This window comes from Lissotriton vulgaris, chromosome 11 (genome assembly GCF_964263255.1).
Source record: "Lissotriton vulgaris chromosome 11, aLisVul1.2, whole genome shotgun sequence".
Classification (NCBI taxonomy): domain Eukaryota; kingdom Metazoa; phylum Chordata; class Amphibia; order Caudata; family Salamandridae; genus Lissotriton; species Lissotriton vulgaris.
In genome coordinates, this window is record NC_141699.1 from 485,471,156 (window position 1) to 485,495,853 (window position 24,698).

The 24,698-nt window shown below is 42.8% G+C and overlaps 1 protein-coding gene across 3 annotated transcripts in view; it reads left to right on the forward strand.

Moving 5' to 3' along the window:
* The window catches only part of LOC147682139 (guanylate-binding protein 1-like), a 338,883-nt gene extending 317,156 nt beyond the window's left edge, over positions 1-21,727 (forward strand). For all 3 annotated transcript variants that reach the window (XM_086943550.1, XM_086943552.1, XM_086943551.1), the window contains exon 11: positions 20,927-21,727. In XM_086943550.1, the coding sequence (XP_086799676.1) occupies positions 20,927-21,052 (126 nt within the window). In that variant the 3' untranslated portion in view covers positions 21,053-21,727. The remainder of the gene's footprint in view (positions 1-20,926) is intronic.
* Positions 21,728-24,698: the final 2,971 nt, after the last annotated feature.

Here is a 24,698-nt window from a genome sequence, read left to right on the forward strand (position 1 = left end):
GCATATTATCAAGCCCATTATCGCCGCTTTATCTGCAGTTTCCTGGCGATAATGTATCGCCCTTGCTTGATAATATGGCCCAAAGTTCCTTCTGGTGTCATACAAGTGGTGACTGGAAAGCTGAAGAGGAAAGGGCCAGTTTTATACCCAGTGCACTGGCCTCTGACTATACTGGTCCTTCCTGCAGAGGTCTCATACACAGATGTATCCTTTGTACAATGCAAATGCAAGAAACTATGGATGCTCGAACATAATAAATCAGTCAGGCAGAAGGGGAGCACCTCCCTCAAGAAAAGTAAATTCTGATGGATAAATACAACTCTGCTTCTGAAGGATACAACTTTACAATCTTGAAATTATTTGGTCCATTTTACTGAATTTTCAGCAATGGGGATAAGGGGTGAAGGGTGAGAATATTATGCAGAAATGTATGCTAATTTATTGTGCATTCTTATTCTTTTGTTATTTTTTTACAAAAGGGGAATGCCAGTATCGGGTTACCTTTCTGGAGAACCTGACACACTTAATAAAATAGCCACGTTCATCGCCTTATGGAATTTCACCTGAATAGGCTTAGCTCTAGTAGAGATGGGGAGAAAGTTCCACACTTGTTTAGATGTATATGGAGCACTTCATGCTGCAGGATCTTAGAGATGCCTTTAAATTATATCCTTGCTATCTGTTATGAACTGAAATTCAGGTGGATTGCATGCCAAAATATTGACCTGCAACCAGTGCATAATTTGTAAAAAAAAAAAATAATTACAAATAAGTGACTGTCAGGAGGCCACTGCAGCTTTCACCACCCATTGCCCCCGCTAGCATGCGCTGCCAGTGACAGTACCAACACAACTACCACAACTACACTCTTACAATTCTGACAAGTCAGACTATTCTAGGCCCCCAGAGCTATAAGAATGGCATGGATGACAGTTATTAGTAATTTGTAATGTATAATGAAGTAATAAACAGCTGTTCTTGTGCTTATCTCTAAATTAGACGGTGTTACTATGTGGCAGACTGCCATAAGAGCCGATGTGAGACCGGGAAAGCTCTAATTAAGCACTGCCTGCAACTATGTAGAATCCAAATTAATGTCTTGCACAATATAATCAAGATAAGCATTCCGTAGGAAGGATAGATCTACTGTCTAATGCATCATCAAATTATCTTGACTGTATTGTGCAAGTCAAAACTTTAGAGTTGATATTGATGCAAGTCGATATTTTATGTTGCTAATTTGATACCAGAAATTTTAGAAGCCAGTCGCAGAAGTATGGGTACAAGGATTTTTTAATGCACCGTGCTTCCTGAATATTCCTCATATTTTAGTATCTGCAGGTGTCGGAATAGACCCAGAACATTTTCTACAAATAGTCAGTCAAGTGCTAGATGGCATTGTTCTGTTGACTGATCTATGTGCAAGGATTGACTGTGACATTGATCCTCGTAGGCCCCATCCATTCCCCAGTCATTAATTCTTTTTTTTTCGGTGCTCTTCATACACGAGATTTGGATCCTCCTCCCCTCATTTCCCTAATCCCTAAGGGTCACTTAGAAGAAGCAAAGACTTTCTCCGTATGTGGACTTCAAAATGGCTAATGCTGTTTGCAGCAAGTCCTAAAAATGCAATCTTGACACACAATCTAGTAAATTAGACAAAACAATTGATTAGGATGGGCTTATTTATCTCTCCTGCCTCGGGCTGAAATGTGGTTTCACAGATGATCCAGCTATTTTTGAGTATGCCTATCCAGGGGAGTGCACAATCGTTCTTACTGACCAGTGGGTTGACCTGCTTGTGGATACTAACAGCTAGATTGTGAGTGCCAACGGGGAGATTGAATGTTCTTGATGCAGTTGTCTCGATAAGCCATTATGAAAGTAGCAAGCCTGTGAATGGGTCATGATGCTCAAATCTACAACAATTTATGTCATAGCTGCAGCGAATGAAAGGCATGTGCATGTGACTCTCAACTATATACTGGGTTTCAAGGGACACCCCTAAAACCTGTATAATCCTATGGCAGTAAGGTGGATCTGCAATACATTTAAATGTCTCACTGCCCAGACTAGGGGGTTTCATATAAGCATGGCCAGGTAGAAAGACAGGAACCGTTTACAAATTTCAGCAGTGCACTCTTATTCCAGAGGATGGTATGAATACCTCAGTTTTCCTCCTTCATTTACTCTCCTTCCAGAATTTCGTTTAGGAACCTAGGAGAAAGTTCCAATGATTCATAGAAAGCCATCTATTTGACCTCTAAGATAAGGCTTGATACCAAGAAAGGCATATCAGTATCAATACAGCAGAAAAGTCAATTCCTAGGGTGTGTGTTCCAACATTTTATTGAGAGAATATTAATGCACAAATGAGTTTTAATCAGGTTCATGAATGCACAGCAATCTCATGATCACTCCCCAGGCATGGTTAGGCGTTCACATCCAGCCGTGGGCAGTCTTTTCAAACTCTGGACAACCCAAGAATACGAACTACAGGTATTTACCTCATACCCATTAATCACAGGTTCAGTTTGTACGCTGGGAGCAGTCAAAAATAAACTCTGGTCAGACCAATTTCTAGGTTACAGATTTGCATCTTCCTGGCCCACTTGCAATGTTCTCTCTGTAGGGTATAGAGCCTTGTAAAGTAGATGAAAGAACCTGCTGGGGGAGGCGGTGTTTCGTAGGGAGGTAGGGGATACTGGGCTTCCACTGTAGTGGTTAAGATAGTTTCTCACTGGTGTCATGGGGTTCATCATACTATGACTGTGAAAAGTGGGCAGCTGTCGACTGCACTTGACTCTCAAGGTAACAGAAGCAAGTAGTCTCAAGCTTCTCAAGGAGATAGTGTAGGGTGCTCGACCTCTGTGCAGCCTGTGTGTTCAGTTTAAGCTGCCATTTCGTTCTGACAAAATAAACCTTTTGCCAGATCTAAATGTTCCTCTTTAATACATATGTCAACCCTAGCATAGGCCTTAAATAGCCAATAGAGGAGGGTGCATTGTATTAAAAAATGTAGACATATAACTTTATATTTTATATGTCCTAATAGTGAACAACTCCTAAATTCGTTTTTCACGTCTGCGTTATGCGGTTCTCAAGACAGCATATTAAGACAACAGAATTTCAGAATGTAGGGACTGAGTCCATTGCCACAATCAGAGACTGTCTGCCCAGTTCCTAGCTAGGTCACAGTGCCTCACCCGAACCCATAACCTTCCTCGGTGGCAGGTGATTTTGGCAACCTCGAACATGATACTCTCATCCCCAAGGGAATAGTGGGAACAGATCTTACTCCTTTCGTTATTTACTTTGCATGCCCATGGTAAACACAAGAAAGATACAAATGAAGATTTCAATACATTTATTGAAACAATTGTTATTGTTATTGTTATTGTTAGTGAGGTTTTATATCGCGCCTAATCACCTGCAGGTCTCTAAGCGCCTGGAAAGATGGTAACAGACAATAACTTAGCAAGATGGAAGCTGAGGTCATAGCTGGATTATACTGTGCTCATGCTTTTGCTGAACAGAAATGTTTTTAGGCTCTTCCTGAATCTTAGTAGATTCCCTTCCCGGCGCAGCACCTCCGGGAGCCTGTTCCATAGCTGAGGAACTAGCACTGAAAAGGCTCTCCCTCCCTTGGTCACTAACCTGTAGCGAGGACAGACCAGTAATTGGGAGTCTGAAGATCGAAGTGTTCTCATAGGGCAATAAAGTTGCAGACGATCTTTGATGTAGGTTGGGGCTTTGCCATAGATTGCCCTATGGGCCGTGCATAAGTTCTTAAATTCCACTCTTTCTTTAATGGGGAGCCAGTGCAAACTTTGTAGTAGGGGAGTGGCTTTAGATCTCCTCGGTAGCCTGAAGATCAACCGGGCAGCGTCATTCATTATGACCTGAAGTCTACTGGTCAGAGTTTTAGGTAAGCCAAGGTAAAGGGCATTACCGTAATCAATTCTGGAGATGATGGTGGCCGCTACTATTGATCGTATCATGGATTGTGAGAGGATTGTAGTCTTGGCTAGAAAGAATTAAATGTGATTATTAGTTAGACAAAACAAACAATATAACCAGCATGATGAACATGGTGAAAAGAATAAACAGTCCAGCTATGGCAGTCTGATTTTTATATATTTCTACCTATCATTACCCCTACTCTGAGAGCATAGTGGGTGTACTATCTGCACAGTCTTAGGTTAGCCTGAGACCCCATACCTAGACAACTTGACCAGGGAATCGGCCTGAAATGGCATTTTCAGTCCTTCTCTGCAGGATAGAAGGTCATCCCAGGACATTCATGACCGAAGTGTTCCTCTGAAGTCTACTGTACCATTTATATAATAAAAAGCACTGTGTTAGAGGTACAGATCTGATGCAATGGTATGTCTAGATGTTAGAATCTGTCTCCGAATGGGCTCTGCAAGCACTAGGATATGTTGTTCTGTGTTCCTAGCCTTGAAGGGAGTGTACTGATTACATGGCAAGAAAGACTTTCTAAAAACAATCAACATGTACAGCATCTGCTCAGAATAATATCATGTAGGCAAAATATGTAAATATAATATTGTTAAAACAAAGTCTGCTAAAACGCGTAATGTATAAAACAAGAATGGAGAATGAAAGTGAACTCAAGAAGGCCTCACAACAACTGCAAGGCCTACCTTTCCCATAGAAAAAAACTGGGTTACCTTATTAAATTTAATACGGGATACATTTTGTGGGGAGCAGGTTAGAAAGTCATGATTGGTGTTTGAGGAACTGTAATTTAAAATGGTAAAGTCGAATTATAAGTCACAGTTCTGAAAATGCCACTTTTAGAATGTTGGCATGTAGACGTCATAGCCATTTAATGCCTGCAGCCTGTTCCTGGTCACATATCTAGGTGTAGTTGTCGGTTGGTCTTTGTGCATTCCTCTCAGACAGCATCACAGTCAGTGGCGGCTGGTGACATTTGAAAGTCGTGGGCGTAAAATGAAAGTCGTACTGCACCGTAGCGAGCGAGCGTAGTGAGCGAGCCCGAACCCCTTAAGGAGGGTTCGGGGGGAATTCCCCTCGAGAAAATTTTGAAAAAAGAGTGGACAAATGGTGCATTTTCATGCAAATTTGTGAAAGCAGGAAGGTTAATAAAGCAATTGTGAAAGTGCAGTTATTACATTAATAAAGTGGTGTCATATAACATAGGTAGCTGCTTATTCATCTTCATCATAACCACAGAGCTTCATAACAGACTTTGAAACACAATGCATTGCTGAGTACCTCACAGATGTATTTTAATAACAAACAAACAGGACGCCAACTAGCAGCATTTAAATAGAGTGTTCACTTTTTGTAATGAAAATCAGCACGTCTGTTTTTCATGGAAGCAAACTTCTCAATGACTTGAACATTGAAGTCTGGTATTCTTTTAACTAACTCACTCTCTATGGAAAGCATTGCTAAGGCATTCAGCCTGTCCTGAATCATGGTATTTCTCAGGAATGTTTTAATTCTATTCAAAGCGGAAAAGTAACGTTCCGCCTCTGCTCTTGTCATCGGTGTGGTGATGAGTATTTTTAATAAAGTCACTGTTTCTGTTAGTGTGTTTTGCATGTTAAGGTTCAGAATTAAAGCAAGCAAATTAATTGCATTAGTGGCCTGCCGGTATACATGCATTCCATACAGTACATTTAGTTCTGTTCTCAGATCCTCTTTGTTGAGCATAGGGTAAGCATCCACAGCGATATTCAGTGCTTGCTCAGGGAAGGAAATATCATATTTAGCAAACAGATCACTTCTTAGTAATGTGGCACTCACCAAATGCTTTTTAAAAGAAAAGCTTTCCTTTGCCTGCATAATTATAGTGTCACATATCTCTTTGGAAATTCAGACTAGACTGCTGATGTCTTTTCTGCGGTTGGAGAAAGTAGAATCATTTGGCAGTTTGCTGTCTAAATTGTCAACCTCTTCTCTGACTTTCGTTATGCTTGTGACAAAGTCGTTGATAGCTGTTTCCACATGGATAGTATCTATTTCACGTTTTTGTAACGTTTCATACAGTATTTCAACTTTTAGCATTATTTCAAAAAACAAAAACAGCAAAAACTGAAACTCCCTGTCTTGCAGTGTTCTTGCAAAGCCACGGGCCTCATTCCGGCTTTTGTAGTCAAACTCTTGATCGGCTTCTATGGTGTCAAAACATTTCTCAAGATCAACCCTATATTGGTATATTAGGCGGATTGTACGGATGTGAAAATTCCAACGAGTTGGGCCTCCCTTTGGAATCTTTCTGTTAACAATGGTATGAAGTACCTCCGTTCTTTTGGGGGAGCGTGAGAAGAATGCTGCCATTCCTCCTACATCCAGGAAGAATATCTTTGCCTCAGAGATCTTTTCTACTGATTGTTGCATAATCAGATTTAGTTGGTGGGCATAACAGTGCACGTAATGGGCATTAGGGTACACATTTTTTTTGTACTCCACCGGAGGTTCCACTCATTACTGCAGCACCATCGTAGCTTTGTGCAATCAGTTTTTGTTTTTGAGGCTGCTCTGGAAAAATGAAGCTTAGTCCCTGTAGAATAACTGAAGAAATGCTTTCTGCACAAGCGTCTTTTAAATGGGTGAATCCATAGAAGCGTTCCACAACTTTGTTGTCACTGTCTAGGTACCGAAAGACCAATACTGACTGTGTATTCGTGGCCACATCAGTGGTGTCATCAGCCTGAATAGCCACAAAGTCTGTGTTTTTCAGCTGTTGTACGATAGTGCTTTTTACAATCTCTAGCATGCACTCAAGCAGTTCATTTTGTATGATTTTCGAGGTGCCCTTGAAGACTGTAGCAGCCCTAAGAATATACCAGGATTTGCAGAGCCTTCCGATTCATCATGCACTCGTAAAGCCAGTTCAAAATCACCACAGAAACGAATGCAGTCAATGATTTTTGATAGCACGTGTCTATTCCTATCAACTGCTTCATTGTGCTTCCGTATATTTGTTTGGTAGGCCTCGCTTATGTGGGCTTCAATCGGTTTATCTCCCAACATTCCCAGTCTTGTCAGATTTTCCATATGTGTTTTCGTGTGTGGATGCTTCTTTACTTTATCTGACAAATGCTTTAAGTCCTTAACTCCTTTTTTGGTCCAAGGAGTTTCACCACCAAACAGCAGGCAGGGGAAGCAGAACAGAGTATTTGTTGAAGGACATCCTGTAAGCCAATCAACTTTTGTGTACCAGGTCTTTGTGAAAGAACGTGTGTAAAGCTTCCCTCTGTCTAGGGAACTTTGTTGTAGGTTTAGGTCTGGCCGGTGAGGTCCTAATTGTTTTACAATTAGTTTGTCTTCACGTTTCAGTCCAAGGAACGACTTTGCAAGTAGATGCTCTACTGTATTCATGGTGTTACCAATGTTAGTGTTACCTGTCAATAATCGAAGTACAACGTATGAGGTTTGGTGCATGTATTTAGACGCCACCCACCATGTACACAACTTACATAGCCCTTGACTACTAGAATGTAAAATATAGCAGCAGTTTCCCTACCTTAAACACTGGGGTTGTTGGCTGTGTTGTAGCGGAAAAGGAGGTTGGCGTCTCTTCTTCTTTGCTTGATTTGCCCAAAAATTAGTTCGGCAGCCTGAGGCTTTACCAAATGCTGAAAAGCAAATACAACAAAATGTAGTTGTGTCAACCAAACACACAGACTTTTAACAAAAGCATTCAAACTGTAAAATATGGGCAGGCATGCACAGTGGTGTAACGCAAAATGAGCCTTCCCTGTAGCACGTAGTTAGCGGTTGATCTATAAATTATAGAGGTAAAATCTTCTCCAGTGAAAATTAATCTTCCTTTGAAACAATACATGCACTATGGAAAATATACAACAAATACAAATTCAAAGGAAGACTGAAAGCTGGTATTTTGTTGTTTTTGTCATTGCATTCAGATATATGATACAACAAGTAACATCATACGTTCGAGGCATATGGGCTGCAGATGGTACATTATGAATAGATCGCCATCTGGTGTTGGGCTCAGATGATTGCACTTTGTTTTTCTCTTGGAGAGTCTTTTGTCTCTTGGTAACTCCCCCCTTGGTTGGTAGTGCGCATGGGCATCGGCTCCATCCTTAGATTGTTTTTTTCCGCCATCGGGTTCGGATGAAGATCGAGACGCTCCAGATCAACTTCAGAAGAAAGTGATTTTCGGCGCGTATTCCCTTTCCAATTCGACGGTATTGTTATTCGAACGCGTTCATTTCCATTCCGACGCGTTACAAATTCAAAATAGAAGAGAAAAACTTGGATCTACGTCGAAGAACAGGAGGCCTTTCTCGACGCAGTCAAGCCCGGAGTCCATGGAAAGGACTCCATTCAAAAAATGTCCAACGTGTGGTGCTAAGTTCCCACACAAGGACCTGCACGAGGTGTGCAACCTCTGTCTATCGCCTGAACACGAATCCAGGGACTGCGAAGCCTGCGCAGCATTCTCCTCCAAGCTAACGATTAGAAATCGTCGAGCTCGAAGACACGAGGTTTCCAGAATGCAGGCATAAGCAATCCCGGAGCTGTTCGGAGACGAACAAATCGAGGAAGAAGAGGACCAGTCGGGGTCGGAAGGGGACCAGTCGGAGGTTGAAGAACTCATCGAGCAACAAACCGTGAGTGACGACGTCCCCTTACCGAAAAACCGACCCCGTGCGGTAACGACCCCGCCCTCGGGCCCGGTCAAACCGCTGAAAAAAGTTTCCGACGCCCCGCCCTCGGGCCCGGCAACGAAACCAAAACTGAAACCGAAACACTCGGACTCCCACCATGTCGGATCCGAGAAAAGGGCGACATCGACTTCGGCACCGAGGCTACATACAAAGGAGAGCTCGGTATCGAAACATTCCATGTCGAAACATAAATATGACTTATCGCCCAAGAGACACTCGATACCAAGAAAGTCGGAACCGAGCAGACATTCGGTGTCGAAAACAACAAGATCTGACGATCGAAAACAAAAGCACCTCTCGGAACCAGGACCCTCGGTACCGATTCAGGAGCAACAGACAGATCCCAAACAAAAGATCTTGTTTATTGATCCACAAACTGGGAAAGTGGTCACGAAGAAGAGAAAGAGTGAACAGTCAGAAGATAAACCTCTTCCTTCAAAAAAGAGAACAATGGGGACGAATATAACTCCTCCTGCTTCTCCTCGTCCTAGAGCAACACCCTCTTCTCCTATTCCTCACAATAGGCCAAATATTCCTACACCTTCCACACCAAGACCAGCTACACCTCAGTCAGATGTAGACAGTGATCTAGGGGAGGGAGAACCTCAAGGGGATGACGAAACTATCCCAGATGAGGAGGATCCATGGGAAAATTCTGATGTAGGGTCAGATGAGGACAACGACCCAGAGCTATATCCCTCAAAGCCTTCACCACCTGATGATAACACAGGTTTTGTGCAGCTCATTAATAGGGCAGCAAAATATCACAAACTAGATATGCATACAGAACCTCAAATAGAGGATTTCTTGTTAGAGACTCTACCTAATGCACAGAGAACATCAGGTACTCTTCCTATGTTGAAGGGTCTTCTTACTCACACAGAGGAAATATTCGAAAACCCAGTGAGAGCCAGGGTGTTAAACCCAAGAATCGATAAAAAAATACAAAGCGGCTCCAAAGGACCCAATATTTATTAGAGGGCATGTACCTCTAGACTCGCTGGTGGTCTCAAACGCTCGTAAAAGAGCAAACTCATTATCTACAGGAGAGGCTCCTCCACCAGATAAAGAGTCGAAGTTAATAGATGCATCAGGCAAAAGAGTAGCATCACAGGCAGCGAATAGCTGGCGTATAGCCAATACACAAGCACTACTCGCACGTTACGACAGGGCACATTACGATGAGTTAGAAAAACTTCTCACACATCTCCCAAAAGAACATCAGAAGAAGGCAGACCAATTAATACAGGAAGGTAAAATAATAACCAATACTTCCATTAAGTGTGCATTAGACGCAGCAGACACTGCAGCAAGGTCGATTAACACTAGTGTCATGCTAAGAAGGCACGCATGGCTTAGAATCTCAGGATTCAAACAAGAAGTACAAACAGCCCTACTGAACAAACCATTTGATCAGAAGACATTGTTTGGTTCAAGCACAGACGAAACATTAGAAAAAATGAAGAAAGATACGGAAACGGCTAAGTCAATGGGAGCATTGCAACAGCCAACACACAGAGGTTCCTTTCGTAGATCCACCTATAGAGGGGGCTCAAAGAACACAGGAATGAATCAGCAATCCACATCTTTCACACCAACATCACCCAGAGGTAATTCAAGAGGCAGTTACAGAGGTAACAACAATAAGGGAAGAGGCCGCGGAAATAATAACAACCGCAACGCCTCAACACCAAAACAGTGACTTCATAGAACTCCCCCCAGACCACATAACACCGGTCGGGGACGTCTATCACAGTTCCTACCTGTCTGGGAAAACATCACGTCAGACAAGTGGGTGAGACAAATTATCCAACATGGTTATTGCCTAGAACTCACAGCTACCCCACCAAACATCCCCCCCAAACAGCGTCCAATGAGTCAAGATCATCTGACATTGTTAAGAGAAGAAGTGCTAGCACTTCTACAAAAGCATGCAATAGAGAAGGTCCCAAAAGATCAACAGGGCACAGGAGTATACTCTCTATACTTCCTGATCCCCAAAAAGGACGGGTCCCTAAGACCAATATTAGACCTCAGACCTCTCAATGCTTACATAAATTCGGAGCACTTCCACATGGTCACGCTCCAACAAGTACTCCCTTTACTGAAGAAAGGGGACTTTCTTTCTACACTGGATCTAAAAGACGCTTACTTTCATATCCCAATTCACAAAGCCCACAGAAAATACCTAAGGTTTGTGTTAGAAGGACAACACTATCAGTTCAAAGTCCTTCCGTTCGGTGTCACAACAGCACCGAGAGTTTTCACAAAATGCCTAGCTGTGGTGGCAGCACACCTAAGAAGACAACAAATACATGTCTTCCCATACTTGGACGATTGGCTAATAAAGGCCAAGTCAAAGGAAGAATGTCTTCACAACACACAGAAGACAATTCAATTGCTGCACAACCTAGGGTTCACGGTGAACTACAAAAAATCACACCTGCAACCAAACCAGATTCAGCAATACCTGGGGGCTACAGTAGACACAGAAAAGGCAATAGCATACCCCAACCCAATCAGAGTACAGACAATGGTCGGGTTAATACAGAGATTTCAACCACAACACTCACTACCAGCAAGAGTGTTTATGCAACTATTAGGCATGATGTCCTCTTGCATACTGCTAATACCACATGCCAGACTACAAATGCGCCCACTACAAGAGTGTCTAGCGACACAGTGGAATCAGGCTCAAGGTCAGATTACAGATCTGGTGTTGGTAAACGACCGGACGTATCACTCTCTGAAGTGGTGGAACACAGAAAACATTTCCAAGGGACGGTCGTTCCTAGAGCCAATTCCACAAGTGATAATAACAGCGGACGCATCGCTCTCCGGATGGGGAGCGCATATGGACAGATACACAGTACAGGGGAAGTGGAGTGTGCAGCAAAAGAAACTGCACATCAACTACCTAGAACTATTAGCAATATTTCTAGCACTAAAAGCTTTCCAAATGCAAATAACAGGCAAAGCAGTCCTGATCAGAACAGACAACATGACTGCAATGTATTATATTCAAAAACAGGGGGGGACACACTCTCTCCAACTGTCCAGACTAGCACAGGACATATGGAGATGGGCCATTCCTCAAAAGATCTACCTGTTAGCGGAACACCTACCAGGAGTTCAAAATCAAATAGCAGACATCCTAAGCAGACAGTCAGAACAAGTACACGAATGGGAGCTGCACGACCAAATACTACAGCCATTCTTCCAAAAATGGGGGCAACCAGAGATAGATCTGTTTGCCAATCATCAGAACGCAAAATGCAAAGAATTCGCATCCAGGTACCCACACCAAAGGTCCCAGGGCAATGCACTGTGGATAAATTGGTCCAACAGATTTGCTTACGCGTTCCCTCCTCTACCACTAATTCCATTACTGGTTCGGAAACTGCAGCAACATTCAATGACAATGATACTAGTGGCACCCACGTGGGCAAGACAGCCGTGGTTCACCACGCTGCTACAACTCTCACAAGTACCACATCAAAAGCTAAGGTTATTACCCATGCATCTTACACAGAACCATGGAGAAATAATGCACCCAGATCCCAAACAACTGAACCTAGCGATCTGGCTCCTGAGGTCATAGAGTTTGGGTATTTAGATTTACCACCAGAATGCATGGAAATCATTAAACAAGAAAGACGTCCTACCACCAGAGCATGCTATGCAGCAAAATGGAAGAGGTTTGCTATACACTGTAACAGTAAGCACATCAACCCTCTGGACGCATCCACTAAACAAATCATTTGCTATTTATTACACTTACAGCAATGTAACCTAGCATATACCTCTATCAGAGTTCATCTCGCAGCCATAGCGGCGTACCTACAAAACAGGCAACATCTGTCACTGTTTAAAGTACCAGCAATTAAAGCTTTCATGGAAGGACTCAAAAGAGTCATTCCACCAAGAAGACCACCTTCCCCAGTCTGGAATCTCAACATAGTGCTTACCAGACTAATGGGGCCACCATTTGAACCTATGCATAGGTGTGAAATACAATTCCTCACATGGAAGGTAGCCTTCCTCATAGCTATCACGTCACTTAGAAGAGTAAGTGAACTGCAGGCTTTTACGATTCAAGAACCATTTATGCAGCTACACCAAAATAAAGTGGTTCTTAGAACAAACCCAAAATTCTTACCGAAGGTTATTTCAGCATTCCACATCAATCAGTCAGTGGAATTACCGGTTTTCTTTCCAAAACCACAAACAGTAGCTGAAAGAGCCCTACATACACTGGATGTTAGAAGGGCCATATTATACTATATAGAAAGAACACAAACTTTCAGAAAGACAAAACAGCTATTTGTTGCGTTTTCTCCCACACATAAAGGCAATCCCATCTCCAAAGCGGGCATTGCCAGATGGATTGTAAAATGCATTCAAATATGCTACTTAAAGGCAAAGAGAACATTAACTGTTCCTCCTAGAGCTCACTCTACACGTATAAACTAGGAGCATCTATGGCATTTCTGGGAAACATTCCACTAGATGACATATGCAAAGCGGCTACCTGGGTTACACCGCACACCTTCACAAAACACTATTGTGTAGATGTGCACACAACACAACAAGCTAGAGTGGGACAAGCAGTATAAAAAACATTGTTTCAGACAGTTGCAACAGACACGGGCGACCACCGCTAGGGAGAGAACTGCTGTATAGTCTATTCATAATGTACCATCTGCAGCCCATATGCCTCGAACGGAATATGCTACTTACCAGTATGCATCTGTTCTTGGCATAGAGGGCTGCAGAGTGGTACATGCCCTCCCAGCCTCCCCGGAAACCTGTGTCTGTTCCAACATTATCTTATTTAGATACACTTACATGGGCACTCTTATCTGTATTCTACTATACTACTCCATCTAACCCTACTATGGCAAAACAATCTAAGGATGGAGCCGATGCCCATGCGCACTACCAACCAAGGGAGGAGTCACCAAGAGACAAAAGACTCTCCAAGAGAAAAACAAAGTGCAATCATCCGAGCCCAACACCAGATGGCGATCTATTCATAATGTACCACTCTGCAGCCCTCTATGCCAAGAACAGATGCATACTGGTAAGTAGCATATTCCTTACTCTTATTATCATGATATTACTCTTTTTGAATGCGATCATTAAAATTATTATCGTCTAACTTTTAAGTCTACATTGCCAGTGACTATCCACAAGATACGGTACAAAAGGGGGGGTGATGGACGGAAGGCATGGCTTGGCTTGGCAGTTCGGGCTGGACTGTTTCCATTAGGCACAGGGTCAAGACTGATTTGCATATGATTGGGTCTGAACTGGGGTGGAAGAGTGGGCTAAAGAACGGTGATGGATTAAACCCTGATCTTTTGACTGGGTGTGAGTGTTTGATTGGCTCAGATGCTCCGTCCATCACCACCCCCCCTTTTGTACCGTATCCACAACATACGCACAAGGTGGCGTTTACACATGCAGATCCTGATCTTCAAAAATCAGGATAAATTGTTTTGGTTGTACTAGTATTTTTGTTTAGATCAGATATAGCACGTGATAGACATCCATTCGTAACTCATTTTTAGCGTTACCAGTGAGTAGAGAGGGTCTGATCAAAGACGCTTCTTTTTGCATTCCCCATCCACAAAAAGAAAAAAAATACCTACTATTTTTGACTCCAATCAAGACACCCAAACAAGCTCTACTTTGACCCCTTTGAATCTTAAACTAACATTTGCTAAGAGTTAGGTTCAAGAAAATAACCAAAGTGCTACCTCTCAATAACACCAATGTCATACATCTCAGCTCCATGAGCAAGACTTTAACAGTTGAGAAATACTAAAAGACAAAACTACAACATCTTAGATGATGGCTTACATCCCTGCCTGCGATGCACAACTCGTCACCATGTGGGAGGTTCCTCAGATAGCGCCGAGAGGCCATGTAAATGAATGGCTGGTGGGGATAGCCCAGAGAATTAAACACTCACCACTGAGAAATGTGGTGGCATGCAGGTCATATATTCGAATCTCTGCATGGCCAATTCATCCTTCTACCCTTTTGAGCTCAGTGAACTGATCAGGTGCAAACTGGGTACAAGTTTAGCTACATAGATTAGAAGCAGAGGAGTTGTGGTAAGTGCTACATGATAAGTTATAACTTAATTTATTATAACAAAATTAACATAACCTAGAGTAAATTAACAAAAATGCTTCATGTTTTCATAAGACTACCAACCACCATGCCCTTATTGCCACGCAGCTGAAACTGACCACACCAGACACCAAAAGCAAGCATTTCAGAGGAAAGTTACCTTAGCTCGAGTTGTTGTTAATTGTATTTGATTGTTTAGGCAGACCGCGAAACCAAATACAACCACAATGCACAGAAATCAGTGGGAGTCCAAGCAACTGATTAATGCATGTGACCAAAATGGTCTATGAGAGCACACGCTCGGACATCTGTTAGCACTTGGGAGGTTAAAAGTGCCATTAAATTACACAGGGGGGCAATGTGAAGTCAGCCTGTGAGACTTTCATGTCAGACCTTCTCTGCCAAGACCCCTGACTTTGCGGCACATTTGCAAAAGGCTATAAAAGGCAACATAACAAGACTTGCCACATATGGTTTAATGTAAAAAAAAACCTGAAAGATCACCCAGCCATACGTCACTTAGCAGGAAAGACTGCGGGAAGAAGGCTCGCAGCGACAGTATAAATACTACCAGTACCTAACCAGACGATAATTTATGGCAGCAGCGCAGGGACAAACATTCGAGTATCGCTGAGTGCAAAGGGCTTGCGCAGACAGCCGATGGTTGGGCTGCAAGGAATTAAATGAAATATCTCTACACTTGCACAGAAACACTGGGAATTAATAAAACGATACAGATTTTCTGTCTAGCTTACCATACATAAATCAAAATGTCCCTTTCATCCCACAGGAGTCCACTTGATCTTTGTTACTATAAAATGCATTTAACCTGACTAGTGACTACTAAATATTAACTGTATATCCATCCAGTCCTTTATTTCTCTGGAAACTCCAGGTTGACTACTGTACTACCGCCTCGGGAGGGCATTGCTTTGAAAATTTTGATAGCAATGTGATAAATGTACAAATTCAACAGCATTATCTTTTCATGAAAAATATATTGATGACATCCAAGAACAGCTGAAAATGGAACGTTTTACAATCAAAGAGGTTACCGTCAATGTGCACTGCTGCTAAGACGAACCCCTCCATAATGTGCCTAAAGAAAATTAGGCCAGGTCACGTCATTTGCTCTGCCGTCCTAAGGCATGTGTGTGCAGAGATCCCATCCCCGTGAGTGACATTACAAATGGGCAGACAACGCCAAATACAACAAAGCGCGCTCATTTGTAATAATTTATTTCAGATGACTCACAACTGTGGTGTGGGATAGCAAGCACGCATTTTTTTTGTCTTACTAAGTAAATAACAAAAGAGTAGCGACTGTGATCGGCATTAAAATATCCACGGTTGAATTATGACTAACTATAAAAAGGGTTATATTGTAATGTCTAGGTAATTGAGTGCGGCGCGGCAGCGGCTGTTTACATTTGATTTGAAGCACTCAGAATTCATACGAAACTTTCGTTTCGAGACACAATAACCTAAAGCGCTCGAGGAAATTACTTTTTAAACAAGCATGGCATTGCATATTTAGAAATAATGTAAACTCCTCGGGGCATTGCGCTTTCCTATTCTGGCTGGTTTTGGGGGAAATAAGTCCCAGAACTCACAATCGCAACATGCTCTCTTATGACGTATGATGTAAGGCCCCTACAACATATCAGCAGCAGCCGCATCCTTGCCTGAAAAAAGATTATTGCAGCCTGTAAGCAAAACGATATGAGTGACTCGTAAAAGAACAGAGATGCAAGAGTGGTCCAAGGTTCAAGAATGTAATTTAAATTAAATCCTGTTTAAAGCGCAGAAGTGCAAACCTATCTATTACATTAATGTATTTCTTCATTTAGAGACTATTATGATTTTTGTTTTGGTTAAATAGCGCCAACTCTGCCCGAAAATGATTTACGCAAGCACCAGTCGCGTTACAGACAGGCTGACACATTCATTTTTGTTATGCACGAGGAAATGAAGTGATATTGCCAGAATCACAGGATGTGTGCCAACACGATTTCACCCATAAAAAGGGAATAGTGAATCACTCGAGTATGAAATTAGGTGAATTTTAAAATACATGCCCACTCAAAATAGAGGCATATTTTAGCCCCATGAAAATATCAGATATGCTAAGTAAGCATTTGAAATGCATGTCGATATTGATTCACCAAACACTGTCGTCAACTTAAGTTTAACTTTAATATTTTTCAGGTCCATACCTGCACAGTGCACACAGGTCCACCGTCCAGGATTAGAATTTCACACCTGATCAGTGATCTGTCTCTGACTCTGAACGCTCCAATGCAATGACAGACTCGACGACGGCGACTAAACTAGGTGAAGTGAGGCCTCAGTCGACCACGAGGACACCACAAGGAGGAAGAAGGGAAGGGTCTGAGTGACACGACTGGCCGTGGGCCGGCCCGATTTGCCCAGCAACTAGAAATGCCCACTCACTGAATGGCTTAACACTAAGCCACTACAGTGATTGGGCATTGCTTGCCCACCATGTGTTAGATGTCCCACCCCTGCGGTGAGACACTAGACCGTGAAGAGTAAGTCTGTACTGTTACAGGAGGGAAGGACACTACAGTACAGTACACAGTAGCCAATCCTGATGCTGCTCTCTTTAGAGGAGAACTGCTCTCTAAAGAGAGCAGCATCAGGATTCGACTGAGCACGAAAAAAACGCCGCTCATTTTTTAAGCACTGGGGTACGTTGCATAAGCAAACCCCGTACTCTGCAGTGCTTGCTTTTCCCAAACCATTTACTTTGCTAGCTACACAAAGGCAATCGGGCAGACACCACATGCGCAGTGCGCACTGTGCCGGCCCTCCAGTCCAGCGCCACCCACTGTCAGACTCAGACAGTACATGATGACGACGAGTGAAGCTTCAGCTTGACACCACGCACGGCCGCAGGCACAGGGCAATAATTATCGGGTAATTTATTCGAGCGGCGCGTTAATTTATAAAACTTTTATTAACGCGCCGCTTAAATAAAATGCCCGATAATTATTAGTGGGGCAACGCCCCACCGCCCAAATGGTAAAACCGTCACTGATCACAGTAGAGGGTCCGGATGTTGGCAGGATGGGACATCCTGGCTTAATGGGGAGATGTGGTATGGTGGGGAGCTGTCACTTACCACGATTTGCACTTCAAAGGTACTGGGCCAGTTCACGCACAAAGGACTTCACACTAGCCTAATGTGCCCAAAGACAGACTGCGACCAGGGCAGGAAGTTTCGGACACCTCTGCAGGGGGAAACTCCAGAAGTTTCTCCCACTTAAAAGTGGACACCAGGACCCCTCAGCCCCATTCTTCAGTACACTCCTGGTCCTGTGGATACTGCAGAAGGAGGACTGCCCAGCTGATCCCCTGCACTGGACCTTCCTCAACTGGCAACTGAACTACCTGAGGCCTGTCCTGCTGTCTGAGAAGGAAGACTGGACCTGCATTCTTCATGCCAGGCTGTAGTGATTCTAAAGGTTAGCTGACTGACCTCCTGCTCTGAGATACAGGGGCATAACAAGCTCCAGTGGCCTCCCTATAACTGTCCAGCTGAACCTCCTGCACTGGACATGAAATAGGACCTACCTGAGCCCTGCTGGGCTCTGCTGGAGTGAGTTCCTGAGCCTCAAGAGGTTTCTCCCAGGCTCTGGACCCTTGCAGCATCATTTGAGCTCCTCCTTGAAGAAAAGGAGAAACCCTCGAGTTTTGGGTTGTTCCCAACCAAGAACGAACCCATTTGCACCAAGATCTTGATGCCCACGCTGACTGGCAGCACACAGCTCCGGTGCACCCAACTCTTCATGGTACAGCGACCTCCAGCGAGGACCGGTAACGCAAGATTTTGATTTTGCGCTACAGCATCAACAATCCACAGTGGCAGCCAATGCGAATATCCACCATCAACATCACCCAACAGGATCTTCATGCATAGCAACGATCATTTGCAATGCCTGTCCTGACCTTCGCGTTATAGCGACGACCATCTGCGACACTCTCCCTGCTGCTCACAGTCTCTTCCACCGCAAAGGGGAACTCTTCACACTGTACTTTAGAAGGTCTCTTTTTCAGCTGGTCTAACCTGGTCCCTGTGACTTTCTCTTGGTCTCAACGAGCAGATGTCCGCGAATATCGCTCTGTAGTTTTAGGCGCTATACTTAGATGAAATCTTTAAAATCACCTATCTCCTGTTTTATTGATTGGAGTTTTGCCATTTAAGTCTCAAATAATTTATTAGAGTTTATTAAATGTTTTCTAAATTGGTGTGGGATTTTTCTTGTGTGATGTTTTCACTTCATTACTGTTTGTGTGCTCCATAAATACTTTACACATTGCCTCTTAGTTAAGCCTGACTGCTTTTGCGCCAAGCTACCAGAAGGTTAAGCACAGGTTAATGTAGTGACTTTGGTGTTTCACTCTGACAGGAATGGCGGCTGTTGCTTGAGAGGGGCTTACACCGCCCTCAACCAATAATCCACTTTCTCACTGTAAGTATTTAGCTTTTGCTGAGCCCTCAAGATTTTTTTTTCTCTTTGATACTAAATGTATCAGGAAAAATTGTACTGCTGTAATGTGGATGCAGGTGGGAAAGCTGAAGTACTTCTACTGGGTGGCTGGTTCCTGTTATGATATGGGCATTGTTGAAGGGGGCTCACCATTCCTTGCAGGAGCGGGCGGGTTTGTCATGCCACTGGCCTGCAGCAGTGGCTGGTGGTTTTATACACCCCCAGTCCCAGATCCCTTTGGTGCAGAAGCAGCATTGAAGCATTGATTTGTTGGCTGACAGCACATTCGCTCTGCAATTGCAGCCAACAGCAGCAGCTGTGGACATCTCAGCATACTACGCACTGTATACCTTGCAGCAAGACACCTGTCTACCTCGCATTTCTCTAGGTGGCCACCTCCGAGTTCGCCATCATCCTAAACACCTTGATGAATGTATTTATATGGCGCTTACTACACCTTCCATGAGACGGAGAGCACCTGCAGAGTGTTTGGCAGAGAGCAGTCTCATGTGTAGCAGCTGGGCACGTGGCTTCACTAGTGTACACAGTTTCTTTCTCAGAACAACAGGGGTTAATAAAAAAACAATGGGGAGGTTTCCCAAGGGAGCCTGTCATAGACCCTGTGATTGGTCCCTTATTCTTGAGAGAGAACACAAGTCTGCAGCAGGCAAAATGCATGGGGAAAAAATTAAATATGGGAGTGCAATGTGATATTATAAGAAACTCAATTTCCCTGGCTAAAAAGGATTAACCCTTTAATAAACCAGCTATGCCACAGTTTCCTCGCGACCTACAAGACTTGTGGGAGAGTGCAGAGTCTGCAGATGGACTCCTTGCCTCTCCTCTTGCCAATGGGGAGTGGAAAGTAATGAGGCTAAACGTCTTCTAGCCTCATCATTAGCATTTTAGTTATCCTGTGGCTGCATTGTGGACTGGGCCAAAGGGTAACTGACACTGCCATAAAATCTAAGGGCTGAAATGGGTTGACCTGTTTACAAACTCTGGATGCTGTCTTTTGGGTTGAACAAAACTGTGACTGAGCAGTGGCTGCAGGAGTCCCACCCAAAGTACCTTTATGTTGCATATTATTATGTTTTTTTATCCTCTTTACAAAAGACTGGGAAACAGCTAAAGATGCTAGGACATAAAATGAGGAAAAAGTAGTGTAGTAAAACCTGGTTGTCTCTCTCTCTCTAGATTGTGGCTTTGCCAAATTATTAACCATACAAATGGACATAGGCAGTGTTTACAATATCAGCCTTTCTTTTTTGAGAGCTTTATTCAGCACAGTACATACCGATATCTATATATTTTTATGTGTGTTTGTGTGTGTGTGCGCGCATGTGTGTGCACGCGCACGCCATTTTTTACAAAGTGGTATAAGCAACCATTGCCCTGTATTTTAGGATTAGGTATTATTTAAATGTTTATGCCATAAGAACAGGTAGGATCTTGGGGGCTGGCTGTGTTTCAGGTGTCTCTTATGTTTTTTTTGAGGATGTGACTACAAAGGTATACACCAGAGTGTCTTTCAGAAGCTGCCGCTGTCTCACGTTGATCTCATTTATTCCACAGGAACAAGCACTGCTGATTCAGGAGGGAGCAGAGAGGCAACATAGGGAAATGCAGGAACAGATCCAAAGACTCCATCAGCAGATGGCTGCGGGTCCCAAAGGCCACGGTGTCTGTGTTATACTCTAAAAGAGACTGAGCTGCATGTACCAAATGACAGAGGTTTCCAGATGTAGATGTGGTATACTCTAAAAGAGATTGAGCTGCTTGGAGGCCTAGACTACTTATTTCAAACTGGAAAGGTGCCACCCGTATCTTCTGGCACAGGAAAGTAATCACTGATGTCTTGTGGGTCCACGCTTTAATGCAGTTCTTGGCGCCAAAGGCCCTCCTCGCAGTAGCCCATGGTTTCTTTCTTTGTGACAATCAACAATCACTAACCAAACCAGCTAATTGATGGCGCCTAAGCAAGATGTTCAAACACAATCAATGTTCAATGAGGGAAAATTCATTGCTTGGCTCTGCAGTCTTCAGCTGTGGGCTCTTCATAAACACTTACTTCGGCTCAGTCTCAGTTTATAAACTCAGGAAACCCATGTGAGCAACCATTAATCACGAGGAGCTTTCACAGCAACCTTTAGGAGCAACGAGTTATCGATAAAACTCGGTTAAGTGAGGCATGTTCAGGTGTACTACGGTGAGGATTCTTGAGAGGTATCTGTCAACAACTGTGTCCTCCTTGTTAATTACCAGCTCTCGGCGCCTAGAACGTCCTGAACTCTTTAGTATTTCTCAGCTGAAGTCAACAGGAGACTGCAACAACATGATTTTGTGCATGCCAATAAATCTCTGTAATTTACCTAATTATCAGTCCATCATCTTCTTTTAATGACTAGCTGTGGATGCAATGGTTAAATCGTTGACAAACTATACATGTTGTCCTAAATACAGCATTTAAACGTGTTTAATAACTGCCAGACAGAAAACGAAGACTTGACATATGAGAGGGTTGATCCTTCTCTGCTGCATGAAGCACGTGAATGATACTGTCAAGTTAATATGGGTATATGGACAGTAATTTCTTGAAAGAGGAAACTTGCACACCGCCTTATTACAGCGAAAAACTGTCACAATTCAAACTTAATGTGGAACTACCACAGTACGTTTTTGAATTGCACGCCATTCTACACCATACTTCAAGGACATTTTTACTTTCTATTTTTTTACCTATGGAGAAGAAACTGGCGCTTGTTATTGGGATAGGAACCTTGTCATTAACACCTCCTAGGGCAGGGTGGCTTTTCATGGCCTTGTAAATATGGGGCAGCAAAATGTGCCGCCGGTGTGTCACAAAAAGTGACGCACTGGTGGCGCAAGGGGCTTGTAAATAAGCCCCTACATTCATACATTTTTATCATCCATACACTAGAGATTTCAAAGCTTAGGCATTCCGCCTATTATTCCTTTTACTTCACTGCACATCAAGGTGCTGTGACAAAAAATTTGATAAAAGAATAATTTTGTTCTTCACACATGACAAGAATACACTGCTGACACAAACCTCACGATAAACATACACTTCTTCCGTACAAGGTCTTCCACAACGTAGTATGCTACCCCTCTGTAAATGGGCTTTGGTTCCTCATCAAGGTAATGAAATGCTAAAAAAATTCAACTTCACTGCAATAGAATTTCGTGAAAATACTTGCGCTTGCTCAGAATGCCACTTAAGAAGAATTACAGGATCCAAAATGTCAAAATGCATACAAGCTCATTCCATGGACCCCCATTAGAGACCTGCATGGAAGCTTATTGCTGAAGGGTGCAAGTAACTGCCTGGGGATACCCATAGCGAGATGTGTAGTTGGTTATAGTCTCAAGTAAATAGTCTTGACATGGTGAAATAAAAAGAGGAGTCTGTAATTACATATGTTATGTAAAAACAACACCAAAGAAGGAACAGTGACTCACATAGAGCTGAGCACCATCTGCAGCGTCACAGGTTATGTGCAGAGAAATGTCATTTTCTTACTGTGCGTACACTCTGGAGTGGTGGGATGACCACACATTTATCCTGATGAGCAGCACAGATACCAAATTGCCATGTAACCAGAACATCTGAAGGCAACACAAATTCTATTAGGACCCTGGATATGGTAGAAATAGCAGATGCGTTAAACAATCTGGTGCAGTGTGATGGCCTGGTAGGCATTTTGCCAGGCCCAGCCCCATCCTGCAGATTCTTATATCCTATACTTTGCTTCAATTATTCAATATGTAGAATCTGTTCTATCAATAGCCGCAAATAGAACTTTGAGAGATATTTCTTCTGGTCTACGTGGATCTCTTGTTGTAACTTTGTAATGAAGGATGGTTGTGTTGTTTAAACTAATTTGTCCGTATGGAAGAAAACTTTGCATGGATCCAAAGAAAAATATTATTGCAATTCGCTTGCACTTAGGGCTGAGGTGGTAACCACTGAAAATGTCACCCTCACAAAGTTGTTTGGGCAATGTAACCAAGGTAGTGTGTAATTGCCCTGGACATGGATATTGCTCATATGCATCAAGCATTGAAACAACCAGTTACTGTTTTAAGGGTACAGGAAACAGTTTAAGTTTGGGGTCCAAGCAGGCATAGAGTTTGTTTAGGTTACCGCTTATATGTACGTGGTAAACTGACCTGTAATTGTAGATACAAGATCGAACAATAAACTTAGAGGGTTATTAGCTAGAGTATCAAGAGCAATTTCCACTTTTGGATAAAGGGTCAATGATTCATGCATGATGATGACAAGAAGTCAGTGGCAGGGCTGAGGCAGAACATAAATGTAAAAAAGGAATTGTCTAAATTACTTAAAGTCAATGAACATGATCGCACAAGCTCGGTTTTCTAACTTGCTGTAGACTCTGGAAATAACAAAAAAGTGAAAAAATGTATATGCGTGTATACGTCTGTTCCAGAAAGAAGGCTTTACTATGAAGCTACTTCCATTGCCTATCCAAGATGTTTTTGAGTACAGTTTATTTGTACTCTTTAGCTACAAAATTAACCTGTTGGAATACATTCAGAAGATTGAATCCCACACCATGCTTTTCAATGCTCATTTGTAAGCTTGTTATCGAAAACGATGTATATCCCAATGAAAGTCTGTAAAGGTTTGCAGACAAAAGAAACAAGCATTGGCAAAGCCAATTGGTCTGGCCTTTCACATAGTTACAGTTGCCTCAAGTAACTACTAGATGTCCTTTCCAAGTCAGAAAAAACTGTATGAAGTTTTTTACAAGGCTGTAGCACTTTAGAACTTTACTAGATGCACCACTCAAGGTAGAAGTAACTACTTAACAAGTCTGTCACAATGCTGCATTGACTCACGTTGATGATAGATGTCACACTCGAGTAAGATGCAAGTGCTTAAAATGTCCTTCACAAAGTTGAGGGGGTTTTGCTTCAACATTAAAATGTACATAACCAGATTTGCTAGTCTAATAAAGCTTTGAAATTCTTTCATGAAGGTGCAGTTCCACAAGTCATTAATGGATGTCCTTCCCAAGTCAAATGCAAGCGTATTTAAATTCTTACACGAAGCTACAGTTCCACTAGTCATTACGAGGCATCCTATTGAGTCAGATGCAAAATCATTGCAATTCTTAAACGAAGCTGCAACTTCAGTAGTGGTTACTAGGTTTCCGTAACACATCAAATGCAAAATCTTTGAAATTCTTTAATTAAGCTGAAGTTCCACAAGTGTTTACTAGGTGTCCTTTTAGAAGCCAAATGCAAAAGCATTGAAATTCTTACTTTAAGCCGCAGTTCCACTAGTCTGCTAGGTGCC